The sequence below is a fragment of the Ursus maritimus genome, unplaced genomic scaffold (genome assembly GCF_017311325.1).
Source record: "Ursus maritimus isolate PB19 unplaced genomic scaffold, ASM1731132v1 scaffold_3, whole genome shotgun sequence".
Taxonomy (NCBI): domain Eukaryota; kingdom Metazoa; phylum Chordata; class Mammalia; order Carnivora; family Ursidae; genus Ursus; species Ursus maritimus.
The window spans coordinates 33,019,537-33,031,025 of record NW_024425563.1 but is presented as its reverse complement, the minus strand read 5'-3'; the positions used below and the strand labels follow the sequence as shown (position 1 = coordinate 33,031,025).

At 39.7% G+C, this 11,489-nt stretch overlaps 1 protein-coding gene across 1 annotated transcript in view; it reads left to right on the top strand.

Moving 5' to 3' along the window:
- The first annotated feature begins 1,100 nt into the window (after window positions 1–1,100).
- Window positions 1,101–11,489, top strand: part of TES (testin LIM domain protein) — a 46,092-nt gene continuing 35,703 nt past the window's right edge. Inside the window, exon 1 of the mRNA XM_040644080.1 lies at window positions 1,101–1,320. Coding sequence (XP_040500014.1) covers window positions 1,294–1,320 — 27 coding nt within the window. The 5' untranslated portion in view covers window positions 1,101–1,293. The remainder of the gene's footprint in view (window positions 1,321–11,489) is intronic.

Here is an 11,489-nt window from a genome sequence, read left to right as displayed (position 1 = left end):
CAGTTACTAAATTTTCAGAGGTAAAGGAAGAGACATCTGTACCCAGATATCCACATTTGTGGGGAATTTCTTTTTAAAAATAGATGCCAGATTAGGTCACCTCGTCTGTGCATTATAATTTTTTGTCATTACCACAAACTGAAAAAGGAATGGACTCTTTTCTTTCTTCTCTTTTACTTAGTCAATATATTGTGTCTGTGTTTCCAAACATGCTGGAGGCATTGCTTAGATTCATGAGCACTAGCTCTGCCCCCAAGACACTAAGAAATTGGACAGATCCCCACACCTCTGGGGTCCTCAGTTCCCAGGAAAATGAGAAAGCTAGACTCAGTAATCTCTAGGATCCCTTCCAGACCCACCAATCTGATGGTATTCATTGTAATCACTCTGGAATGAGGCCATGAAATGAATCCTAGCTCTGGTGCGCTAGTGCTGCTTGTTATATCTATGAAACTTCATCAAGGCAAGGGAGCAGCAGGGACACCATTTCATGTAGCACGGACAAAGGACAAGCCTCTACTTCCTAAGGAATGATACAACCTGTCTCTGAAAGGATTCACATCATGCCTGTTTTTGAACAACTAAATGCTCAGAAAACATGTATAATCTTGTTTATAGACATTAAGTCTATGAGATGAGGTTCTTTGCCAATGTTTGGGATTATGTAGAAAAGCATCTGAGAAACGGCCGCCTCTACAACGCAATAGTGAAACTGGGGTGCAATGCCCATCATAGAAATTCCTCAGTCTTCACAATCTCATGTCTTTCTCTTTGCTCTGAAAATAAGCCAAGAAGCTAAGTAGTGAGATAAGTACTCTCTAGCACACATATCTAAGGTCCCAGGCAAACACAGGTACAAGCTGCCAGAATGAAATGGGGTCTTCCTCATCTTCAGCTGGAGGCTGGGTGGGCCTCAATTTCTTCTCTAGAGGATCTGCAGAAGCACAGTCCATCTACCGAGACCAGGTCTGGGTTACCGGAACGAGACTCCACCCCTCACCTTGCCTGCGGCCAGCTGGGGCCGCGAAGGTGCGTGCGGCGCTCAGTGATTGGCGGCTGGACGGCGCTGCCCCGCTGCCATTGGCTGCCTGGGCCTCTTTGTTCCCGGGTCCCCGCTGCAGGCTGGCTGCGGCGGACTGGGCGGCGGAAGTTTGACGGCGCCGGGCGAGTGGCTCCGGCAGCGGCGCTGGAGTCCCCGCAGGTCCTCCCCCAGTACCCGCAGCGAAGCCGGAGGCCAGGCGATCCTGGGCGTGAGATCCTGGACGGGAGGAGGAACTCCTTTGACACACAAACATGGACCTGGAGGCCAAAGTGAAGAAGGTAGGAGGGCGCGGGCGGCGGGCAGCAGCCGCTTCACCTGCGCGGGACGCCGCCCCCTGGCTGCTGGCGGCCGGTGGGGCGCACGGGACGCCCGGCGCGAGCCGGCTCCGGGTCTCCGGTCCCGCTGACCCAGGTACCCGCCTCTCCCGGTAGAGAGGGTACCTGGCAGCCCCGCTAATTCCTGAAATCCGGGAGCGACGGAGTGTCGGGCGCGAGAGCGAGAGCGGGCGCGGGACATTTCTCCCTGTCTAACCACGTCCAACGGTTGGGGTGTTTGAAACTTGCCTTAGTACGTTTCAGCTGCGCCTGTGCCTCCCCAAAAGAAAAGGATGAGGGCAGGGCGAGTTCGGGCGAGATCGTGACACTTCTTCTTCCTGTCTCAGGAAGTTCAACTTTATTAAGCCTTTGTGGTTTAGGAGCACTGATGTGACTTTGACAGCTCAGACCTCCTCCCCTCCCACCCTGGCTGCCTATGGCTCTCAAAAGTGAGTGCTGATTTAATGCACTTCCTCCGTACTCGCGGCTGGTGATAACGTGAAATGTGATTTTTTTTTTTTTCTTTTTGGTAATTCATTATTGACTTTCCATGCACTATCTCCCTCTTAGTGCTTTATCTCTCAAAGAAAACGTTCTTCCTCTTCGGCGGCTAGCCCCAAAGCGGCGATTGTCACTAGTGGTTTAGCGTCAGGAGACGTTTCCCTCCTGGCTGCCCCCCCGNACCTGAGCTGCTCCCTCGTATGGGAGCCTCACGTCTCCTGGGAGAAAGGGGTGGGCACCAGACTGTGACTCAGAAGGAATGCTGATGTCACATTCCAGTGTTAACATTCTTTGTGAAAGGTCTCATTCCAGGGAATTGCTCCTATTTACTTTGCGGTAAATTTGAGCTAGCTGTCCCTTATCAAATAGGGAAGGAAGTTTTGCAGAGAGAGAGAAAGAAGAAAAAAAATAGAACCTAATTTTCTTCTCTTGCCCACTATGGTTGCCAGTATTGCTGTTATTTCATCTTCTAAAGACAGAGTTCTTGACTTGAGCATTAATTCTGTTTCATGCCCAGAATAGGATTTTTGAAAATGGATGCCTAATGCAAAATATTAGGTTAGGAAGCTGTTGAAACATAAACACTTGCAGTAGAGAAACAGTTTATCATTTATGACTACAACCGGCACTCAAAAGGGAATCTAAGGACAGGAAAACATAATGTAAATTATAAGAGTAATATGATTGCATTCTATTCTCTTCCCTTTTGGTTTCTTATTCTTGAGCTTTTAAATGACACAACATTTTTTGTTAATCTTTCTTGCCACTAGGAAAGCATTTTTTTTGCTGCTTAGTTAGCCTTCTGTTGCTGAACACTGCTTATTTTTTCAAGTCGGTAAGAGCTGCTTGATTTAATACCTGTCTAAAATTTGGGAGATCTTAACTGTGCTTATAAATATTGATGCAAAAACTACTTTTTAAGAGTCAGCACCCTTTGGGGGAGGAAAGGATGAAAGGTGAAGCACAGAGGATTTTTTAGGGCAGTGAAACTATTCTGTATGCTACCTATGATGGTAGGTACTTGTTAGTATATATCTGTAAAAATGCATAGAATGAACAACACCAAGAATGAGCCCTAAAATAAACTCTGGACTTTGGGGGATAATGATGTGTCAATGTAGGCTCATCAGTTGTAACAAAGGTCCCACTTTGGTGTGGGATATTGATACTGTGGGAGGATATGTGGGAGATAGGGGGGCAGGGAGTTATATGGGAACTCCATACCTTGTGCTCAGTTTTGCTGTGAACATAAAACTGCTCTGAAAAAGGAAGTGTACTTAAAGGGGGGGGAGACTCAACATTTAAAAGTGATTTTTGAAATTATTTGAGACAAAGAAGGAGTAATTCTGAGGGAGAAAGTCCAAAGTTAAGAATTAATGTCCTTACAAGGGAAAAATTCCGACATTATTTATAAACAATTTCCTTAGTTTTAAAATGTGGGTTATGATTTTTAAAAAATGTCCTTGATATATGGTATAATTTTTCTCCTTCATCTCCCCTTTAGTTTATCTTTTCATCCAAGAATCTTATCCTTTTCTCTAATCCTCCTCCTCTCCTTCCTTTACCCCAGAGAAAAAGGATTCTATAAAATAAATTTAAAGCTTTTACAATCCCATGACAGTAACAAATCCTTGTTTCACTACCTTGTCATTGCTGCTGATTCTCAGGGCAGAGTCCTCAACCAGTAAATTGGAAACTACTAAAAGACCTCCAAAATGTCCAATTTGACTGCCAACCATAACACTGTCTGTGCCTTTGTAGGACCCTTGACAGGCTTGATGTTCTATAGGTTTGACAAAAAGTTTCCCAGTACAAAAAGTTTGGAGATTCCAGGAATAGATTTTATAGTTTTAGCCATAATCTCAAAAAGAAACTTGCATTCCTTTTGGAAATTGTTTTCTAACACACTGGAAGAAGAAAACATTATAAGATTTTATCTCTGATCTACTCACAGAGCCTTCTCACCTTATTTTGGTAGCTAGTTTTCAAGTCTCCCTTCTTTTTGGCTTGGGTATACAAGTAAAGTAATAGTTTGAATGTACCTTTAAAAAAAGCCAGGTTAGAAGCTGGAACAAAGACATAACCATTTAAATAAAACTGTTTTGGCATCAGTTTTAAGATACGTGGCATTCTTTTCCTTCTAAAACCCTTATACTCTTGATTTCATGACGAATTTCCCCAGGCAGATGAAAAATGTTACCTTTTTTCCCCATTAACATTTTGTGTAAAAAGAATTAAAGAGGATTGTCCTTATTCCATAACAACTTAGGCAGATGAAACTATTATAGGATTCTTGGTTTATAAAAGGAGAACTTGGGTGTCCATATCATTTGCACAGATTTGGAGTAATTACCAGTTAAAACCCACCATCACAAAAACAAGGGATTTTTATAATTAGATTTTGGTATATTTTGTTTTGTTTGAAGCAGGCGAGCTGTTGCTAGGACGTGAAGCTAGTTTGGTTATACAGAGTTTTTGTTTTAATAATATTTTAGAGTGGAATTTGACTTTTATGTCTGTGCCCTGTCTTCTGAGTTATTTGTCTAGATATCTTCCTTATGTTTTTTGTCTCTTCATTATAATTGACTTTGTGTAATAGAGCCCATGTCTGCTTGGAAAAAACAATGGCCTTTGAGAAGCAGAAACAGAGTCTCATTTTGTGGTGAACGGTAAATCATGGCCCACAGCCAGCTATTTTCCTCTTTCCTTTCTGTGTTACTCTCCCATGAGAATCACTTTTTTCCCTTTAAAAACATACCAGAGAGAAAGAAGTCCCATAATTTCCCTTAGGCTGCCTGGAATTGCTGCAGAGCTTTTAATTTTACTCCTTATTCATTTCTCGCCTCCTTTCTAACCTTTGTCTTTTGATCCTTCCTAATGCCTTACATATTTTTCCTAGGACTCTCTTCCTTGTTTCTTTAATTTTATTTTAAAAAGATGAGATGCACTTTTACAATTACAGGTCATGAAAAATCCCGTTTCTCAGCATCCAAACTTGTTTTAAAAGCTTCTGTCATTAGCCAGAGAAACACAGTGAAACCACGTGATTGCAGTTGGCAAGAGTACTGAACCAGAAAGATTATTTCCATTAGGAATTAGAACGATACTTTTCTCTTAGGTGGCCCTTGATTGAAGCAGAAAAGGCAAGTAAATGGTGACCTGGATGTTCAAATCTACAGTTGGATTCTCGGCTTGAAGCCATTCTTGCTGCGAGAATCATTGGCAAAGCTGGGGGGTAATGGGAGGGCAAGGTACTGCCAGGGCTCTGCCTTAGAGCCAGTTACTCTGTCTCTCAGAACAAGTACAGAAGAAAGTGAAGTGGTCCTCAGCTGGGCTTTTATCTCTGCTAACCCATGGGGTGATTCATTACATTAATTGGATATGAAAAGTCACTTTCTCTAACTGGCCCTGAATATTGGTTTGAATAGAACTGTAGTAGGTTTTCTATTGATTTTGTTCCTTTATGCTCTCCTGTGAAGTAGAGTTGGGGATTTATCTCTCTGCTGGCTGTTACTGTGTACCATCACCTCAACCCTTGACTTTGCTTTCTCATCTACAATACTAAATATTACTCATCCTTCAAGACACTCCCCTCCTCCCCACCATGCCCTGTCCTCCAGGAAATCTTCTTGTTCCTAGCTAGATGCAATATCTGTTTCTTCTGAATTCCCAAACTGTGTTATCTGTAACTCTTAGGACATTCATTCCTTTCTCCCTCTAAATTATGATTTTCTTCTTACCTAGATTGCAAGCTCCTTGAGCAGTGAATTCCTATCCTATTTATACTTGTATAGTTTTGTTTGCTGTCCAAAGCAATCTTATGAAGTGGAACTTAGCCTCATTTTAAGGACAAAAGAAGCAGGCTTAGATAGGTTCTGGCAGTTTCAGATTAACCTAACTATGATCTTGAACCATAGTCTTCAGAACCATGCTTCTCCATCACTCCATCTAGCCCCTGAATCCTTTTACATCCTTGCCTTGTTTACTAAATATATGTTAAATGAATTACCCTAATATAAAAAGAGAAATAACCTAAAGTGCATTTCAAAATTTTTGTTTTAAGGAATTATTTGGAGGAAGTGGTTTTTATTCCAATAAAATTACCATCCTACTGGTTTTCTATATTTTATTTATACTTTATCCGTGTTGTATAATTGCCCTTTAGTGTAAGTTCCCAGACGTTCTTTGGACAGAAACAAAGTCTAAATAAAGTAAACGTATTGTGAAAAGGGACTTCTCTCAGAGTCTTTTACAGGCAATGACATTTTACAAGCTCCAATAATATTCTGGACCATAGCCTCTAGCATTCTTCCAACTTTCCAACTTTTGTTGGGAACAATGGTACTGCTGCCTCCTAGCTACTTAATATGGTCCTTGAACAATAGTGACCCTGCATTGGCTCTGTGCTTTGGGATATCAGTGACATCTGGAACTGTATTGAGGCACTCGTGGGTTGGCCTGTAGAAGAGTCTGTCTACCTGCTGAAGCCGAGTTGATAGAAAGCCTCATACATCGCATGATAGGCTAAATCTTTCTTTCCTCCAGTACCAAAGTGGTCAGAGTGCCACTGGAACAGCAGACCAGATAGCTAAGAATAGCGCAGTTTAAAAAAGAAATTCATCAGTGCTGGGAGGAGAACTGGTTTTTGTTGTTGACATTATTGTTTTAAATTTCCCATTCTCGATGTAAGAAGATCTATTAAGAAACAGTGGGAAACTACTGTTTGATCGACTATTTCGCAAGGCTCTCCCTGAGCTCTGGGATTATACCAGCCTTGTGAGCATGGAATTCACTTCATGGACCATCAGAGAGCAACAAGGTTTACTCTGAGAGGCCTACTTAGTAGGAAGAGAATGATAAATTGGCAAAAGAGAACTACTTCTGATGTTGTTTGTTCTGAGAACTATAAGTAGTAATACAGCTTGGCTCCATGCTAATTTGAATATAAGTTTTTTACAAACCATATTACCACAGTGTGTTCAGAAAATATAAAGGTCAGTAAGCCCCCAGTATATGTAAAGACCTGTCGTGTATGGAGAGATCTGTAGTATATCAACTTTCTCACTTCTATTTATCAGTATGATGTTGATGACATCACTCTGAGCTGAGTTAGTAGATCTTGGTCCACTCTAGTTTTTGTGATGTTGGCCACTTTGGTTCTCAGTTTCCATATCTATAAAAATCAATAAGAGAACCAAGTGATTTCTAAGATTTCTTCAAACCCTGGGACTCTTTGACTTTGATAGATATTAATAGTAGTCTAACAAGTGTAATAGTCCCAAAGTGCTTAAAAATCACACAAGCCAAGAATATATAAATATGTGTGATTTTAATAAAATAGTATAGTGTGTAATGTTATGCAGTTCTGTGAATTCCATGAGGAAACCTATAAACAGTTTTTAATAAATCTTAGCTATTTCCAACTTGTTTTTACTTAATTTACCTTTATAAGATTTGTGATGTACTTGAAGACATTAAGTTTAATTACTTTAAATGTGTAGTATGAAGTTTCAAATGCATAATAAACTGCTCCATTAGCATAGGTCACATAATCCTAGGTGTGATATATCACTTTCCTTGGTATTTAATTACAGGAAAAAAAATAATGGAATTTTTATTGTCTTTCAAAGTTGTCTCTCCCAAAGTAAGATGATTTATTTAAAAATAATGAGTACTTCATGTGCCAAACAGTTTTCTAGACTTTGTGAGTGTAGTCTGGGAAGAAAAAGTAAGGTACCTTGTGTCATAGAATTTACACTCTTAAAAGGAATGATAGAACAAAAAAGTAAATATCAAAATAAATGATCAAAAGCACAACTGGGATTATACCCATTAATATAATATAATATATTATAAAACTGCTTACAAGTCAGCAATACACTAGAATTCTAACATAGAGAAGGGGCATTTTTAGTAGTAATTCATAGTATTGGTTCCTAGTTTTGCAAACTTTGTAATTAGGAATTCTTATTTATTTATCTTATTGGCAAATGTAAAAGGAATGAGAAAGCAGCTTTTATATATTAGAATGTGAAAAAGCTCATAAATGGATAGGGCTATAGTTAGTTACATTACACCTATAAAGTTACACAAACTAAGTCTTCTTCCTGGTTACAAATGCCTTCCCTACAAGAGTCATTCCTGGATTGTGTTTTCTTTTCTTTCTTTCTTTTTTTATTTTTTATTTTTTTTCAAAGATTTTATTTATTTATTTGACAGAGATAGAGACAGCCAGCGAGAGAGGGAACACAAGCAGGGGGAGTGGGAGAGGAAGAAGCAGGCTCCCAACAGAGGAGCCTGATGTGGGCCTCAATCCCAGAACTCCGGGATCATGCCCTGAGCCGAAGGCAGACGCTTAACTGCTGTGCCACCCAGGCGCCCCTTTTCTTTCTTTTTTTAAGATTTTATTTATTTATTTGTCAGAGAGAGAAGAGAGCACAAGCTGAATGAGCAGCAGGCAGAGGGAGAAGCAGGCTCCCTGCTGAGCAAGGAGCCTGATGTGGGGATGTGGGGTTTGATCCCAGGACCCTGGGATCATGACTGAGCCGAAGGCAGCCGCTTAACCAACTGAGCCACCCAGGCATCCCTGGATTGTGTTTTCTGTTTGCAGTCATTACTAGTCTTTGTTTGGTAACTCCTGCCATCAAACTATGATTTTTTAAAATATGCTTATTAGATCATTAATATACAGTACCTACAGGAAACTATTTTGCTCTTTACAAGGTGGTGAGATTCAGGGAACATTATATAAATTATGAATTATGAAATCAACTTTTTTGAGGAGAGGGAAACAGACTAACCACATTGAAAACAGGTTTCAAAACATCATAGATTTTCAAGATTTTAAGGAAAAATAACTTGGTAACTGATAAGTTCACCCCTGCCCTTTGAGTAAATGTCCATGTATTAAAATTTGCTTTAAGCATTGTTATTAGAGGATTAAATGTAGAGGTTATGCTTTTCAGCTATCCAGCTCCAGTCTTTGACTTTCCTATAAAAGAGCTCCAGTCATATTTGGAATTAGAGATATAAGAGTATGCAAGACTATAATTTTCTAATGCCGGTTCATGCTATGCCCCTAAAATGACTTCTTAATTGCTTTTCTCTTCCTTCCTTCTCAATCAACTACTATAATCACTACTCATTGCCTATCACAAAAATATTAGGAAAGAACAGAAGGTGATAGAAAAAAGAACCACAAGAAACTCAGGAGGTATATTTTGAAAACATCTATGGAAGTACTGAGTAGTTCATAGCTAAAATAAATGATTCCAGGTATTTCTGCTTTTGTTTTGGGCATCTTTTAAAAAGGAGAAGAGCATAGTTTAAGATTCCCAGTTTGGTCCTTAGGTATTCTGCTAAGAATGCAGGACTTCTCGGGTTTGAGCAAGGCACGAAGGGGAAGCTGTATGCGAAGCCAGGCGTTGAGGGCTGCTGAGATCTCATCTACCACATGACAGCGAGTCTGCTGCTAACAAATATATTTAATATCTGAAATACTGGATCATCCTCAAATCATGAATGATTCAACCTGTGTTTATTATTGTGACGTGCTGACCACCATGCAAAACTGTAAAAGAGGTTTCAGGTGGTCTGTTGCATAGCTTCTTATCTAAGCAGTAAGCCCAGCCAAAAAGAGGCCAAAAGAAGCCCAGTACAAATGCTTTAGTGCTGAGTCTATTAATAAGTCTGTAGCCACAGTGAACTTGCCCTGGCTTTGTTTGAAGATAAAGTGATAGCATGTTTCATTGCAAAATGATCTTGTATACGTCAGGTGGATTTTAGTTTCTATGAGTATAACCTCTGAAAGTCTTGGTAGAGTGAGTCACAAAGTAAAGGTAAAGAATATTTCTTCCTTTATGAGGTACAAGACTACAATAAAAGTAATTGGGGGCTAACCAAAACAAAGTTACCCTCTGTTTTTCATAGAGAATATTAAAAGGGCAATTTAAATGAAGGATTACAAAAACTCCATTTCTATAAGTATCACCTGTTGAGTGTGTATCCCCAAAACACTGTGATGTCAGCTTTGGTCTATAAAAGAAGGCAGGCAGACAAACTGAACAGACATGTAGGGCAGATACGTAAGTTAACTGCAGTGCTGGGTAGAATGAAGTAAGTGCTGTAACATAGGGTTGCTCAAAATAGCTGTGGTGAGGAACCATTTTTTTTTTTTAATTCTGAATCTGTCATGGACCAATATTAAAAGAAAAAAACACACACACACAATAAAAATGAATTACTAAAAGAAAAAAAAAGACAAAGACAAGGCCAATTAAAAAATTATTAACTGCCATCAGCCATAAAATTACTGTCAAATTGCTAATAATTCCTCATAGCTTACTCTCACTTTATATGTCTCATCACAGACTGATAACCAATAGTTTGCAGACTGACACATTTCCGAGTAGCACTGCAATCACAGGAATACAGACAACTATTATGAAGTCTCCAGAGCAGAAGTAATAAACTTGGGTGAATTTGGGAGTGTTTTATGGAGGAAACAACGTTCAAACTAACTCCTATAGAATAAATAAGGTTTCATTAGGCAAAGAAGGCACTGCAGGAAGATTAAATAGCATGAATCAGGGGAAAAGTCAGTGAAAAGGGAAAAGGCAGTAAATCTTTGTTATTCACACCATTAACATTTTCGGTTTGATGTTTCTAAAATAAAGCCAAGGTACATGATCTTCAGTGATTTCTAATTTTCCTTGGTTACAGGTTTGAATTGAGGAAGTGGTGTCAGGGAGCCTGCTGTTAAGGAGCTATTTCTCTATCCCAACCCTGATTCTTATTTATTACACTGTATCATCTCTTGAAGTAGAGGAGGAAATTTTAAACTGGGGTCTAGTTTGTGTAGGCTGTGTTTGGCTCCAGGTTGTGGGTTGGGACCACTCTGATCCACATATCTTTCATCCTCTCTAGATCGTGGAATCCCTTAAGCAAAGGCTGGAGCAATAGAGGGCATGCCCAACTGTAGAAACACATTTTAAGCCTCTGCTTGTGCCACAGCCATGTGTTCAAACTGAAAGTCAAAAAGAAGTCCATTCTAGTGACTGTGAGCTATGGCAAGGGTGTGAATGTTTAATACTGCTATCTGACCATGAAGAATTGGGGTCATTACTTCAGTCTAGCCCACATGCCAATGTGGGATTGTTGAATTTTGTGGGCTGAAGTATGCTTTCCTGAAGATCTCTCATGTATCAGAGCCTATGCTCAGAAGATATTCTACACAGTATCACAGACTGCTGATATTTCAAGGGCTCTTTTGAAAAATTTTAAAGGAAAATTAACCTTGCAGTATCCCTTACTTGATTTTTAGAGGATCCTTTTCTCATTCAAGTCATTAGCTTTTAGACTCCAACCTCTTCAAATTCATTCCACCTAAGTCGTGTGATCTCCATGTGAAGAAATGTAGGACTCATTTTTCTGGCAAATGGCAAATTGCCAGAAGTTTCTAAGAGGAGTTACAAATTCTGATCTTTTAATTACTGCAACAAATTGAAAATAGGTTTCACAAATATTCAAATGTTGCTATGTGTTAGACTGTGCCAGTGGAAGCAGAACAGAAAATTAACCCAAGAGAAATTAGCAGAAATTAAAGGTAAAGAGAGGCAAGACAGATTTTGATG